This window comes from Acanthisitta chloris, unplaced genomic scaffold (assembly GCF_000695815.1).
Source record: "Acanthisitta chloris isolate BGI_N310 unplaced genomic scaffold, ASM69581v1 scaffold26223, whole genome shotgun sequence".
NCBI classification, from domain to species: Eukaryota; Metazoa; Chordata; class Aves; order Passeriformes; family Acanthisittidae; genus Acanthisitta; species Acanthisitta chloris.
The window spans coordinates 280-1419 of record NW_008664636.1 but is presented as its reverse complement, the minus strand read 5'-3'; the positions used below and the strand labels follow the sequence as shown (position 1 = coordinate 1419).

The 1140-nt window shown below is 59.7% G+C and overlaps 1 protein-coding gene across 1 annotated transcript in view; it reads left to right on the top strand.

The window, feature by feature from the left end:
• Window positions 1-665: 665 nt before the first annotated feature.
• Window positions 666-1140, top strand: part of BTC (betacellulin) — a gene marked incomplete at both ends in the record, with an annotated part of 750 nt that continues 275 nt past the window's right edge. Inside the window, 2 exons of the mRNA XM_009071454.1 lie at window positions 666-761; window positions 1027-1140. Of these exons, the coding sequence (XP_009069702.1) occupies window positions 666-761; window positions 1027-1140 (210 nt within the window). The remainder of the gene's footprint in view (window positions 762-1026) is intronic.

Genomic DNA, 1140 nt, shown 5'->3' with positions numbered 1-1140 from the left:
GGAGCATTTAGAGCACCTTCCAAATGCCTAGAGTGGCTCCAAGAGAGCTGGAGAGGGACTTGCCACAAGGGCTTGGAGTGGCAGGATGAGGGGGAATGGCTTCACACTGGCAGAGGGCAGGGTTAGATTGGATATTAGGGAGAAATTCTTCCCTGTGAGGGTGCTGAAGCACTGGCACAGGTTGCCCAGAGAAGATGTGGCTGCTCCATCCCTGGAAGTGTTCGAGGCCCGATTGGATGGAACTTGGAGCAACCTGGTCTAGTGGAAAGTGTCCCTGCCCATGGCAGGGGGTTTGGAATTAGATGAGGTTTATGGTCCCTTCCAATCCCAACCATTCTGATTCCATGATGCTGGACCTCCCTGGAGATCCCTCCCTGCATCCTCCCTGGGCAGAGGAGCAGCTGGCTGCCTGCAGGCAGGGCTGTGTGCCCCAAAGCCCTCCCTGCTGGCTCCAGGATCCCTGTGCTGGGGCGTCGGTGGGTGGAGGCGGCAGGCGGGGACCAGCTTTCCCTTCTCCTCACTCTGGGGAGAAGCTGATGCTGCCAGGGAAGGGGGGCCTTGGGCACAGCTGTGGAGCCCATTGCTGGTCCCCTCCCTGTGGCTGTGATGGGGATCCTGAGGCTCCAGCCAGGCTCCCTCTCTAAGTCATCTCCACTGTGTTCCAGGCTTGGCCTGTTTCAGCTGTGTGGGTGCCGACGCCAACGTCACTACCGGGCACGGCACAGAGGAGCTCACCTGTGGCACGGCCAAGGGATGCACAGGTAAGGTGGAGGTGTGAGGGTGCTCAGGGAAGCTGGAGGCATTGGGTGGGAGGTGTGAGGGAGTGTGCTGGGATGGTGGATGGGCAGGTGTTTTGTCTAGTGTAGCCATGTGGTATCCACCAAGCTGGAAAGCCAAAGGATGCACATGCTGGAGGCTCTTTGCAGCAAGACAGGCTGCCGTGGGGATGGACCAGCTTCGGGATGCTAATGCCTCCAGGCAGAACCATAACCCCCACAGGGCATTCTTTGTCCTTGTCACCCACAGGGAACGGGACACAGCTGCGGCGGCAGAGCCACTTCTCCCGGTGCCCAGAGGAGTACAGGCACTACTGCGTCAAAGGGAGGTGTCGCTTCCTCGTGGCTGAGGAGGCACCTGCTT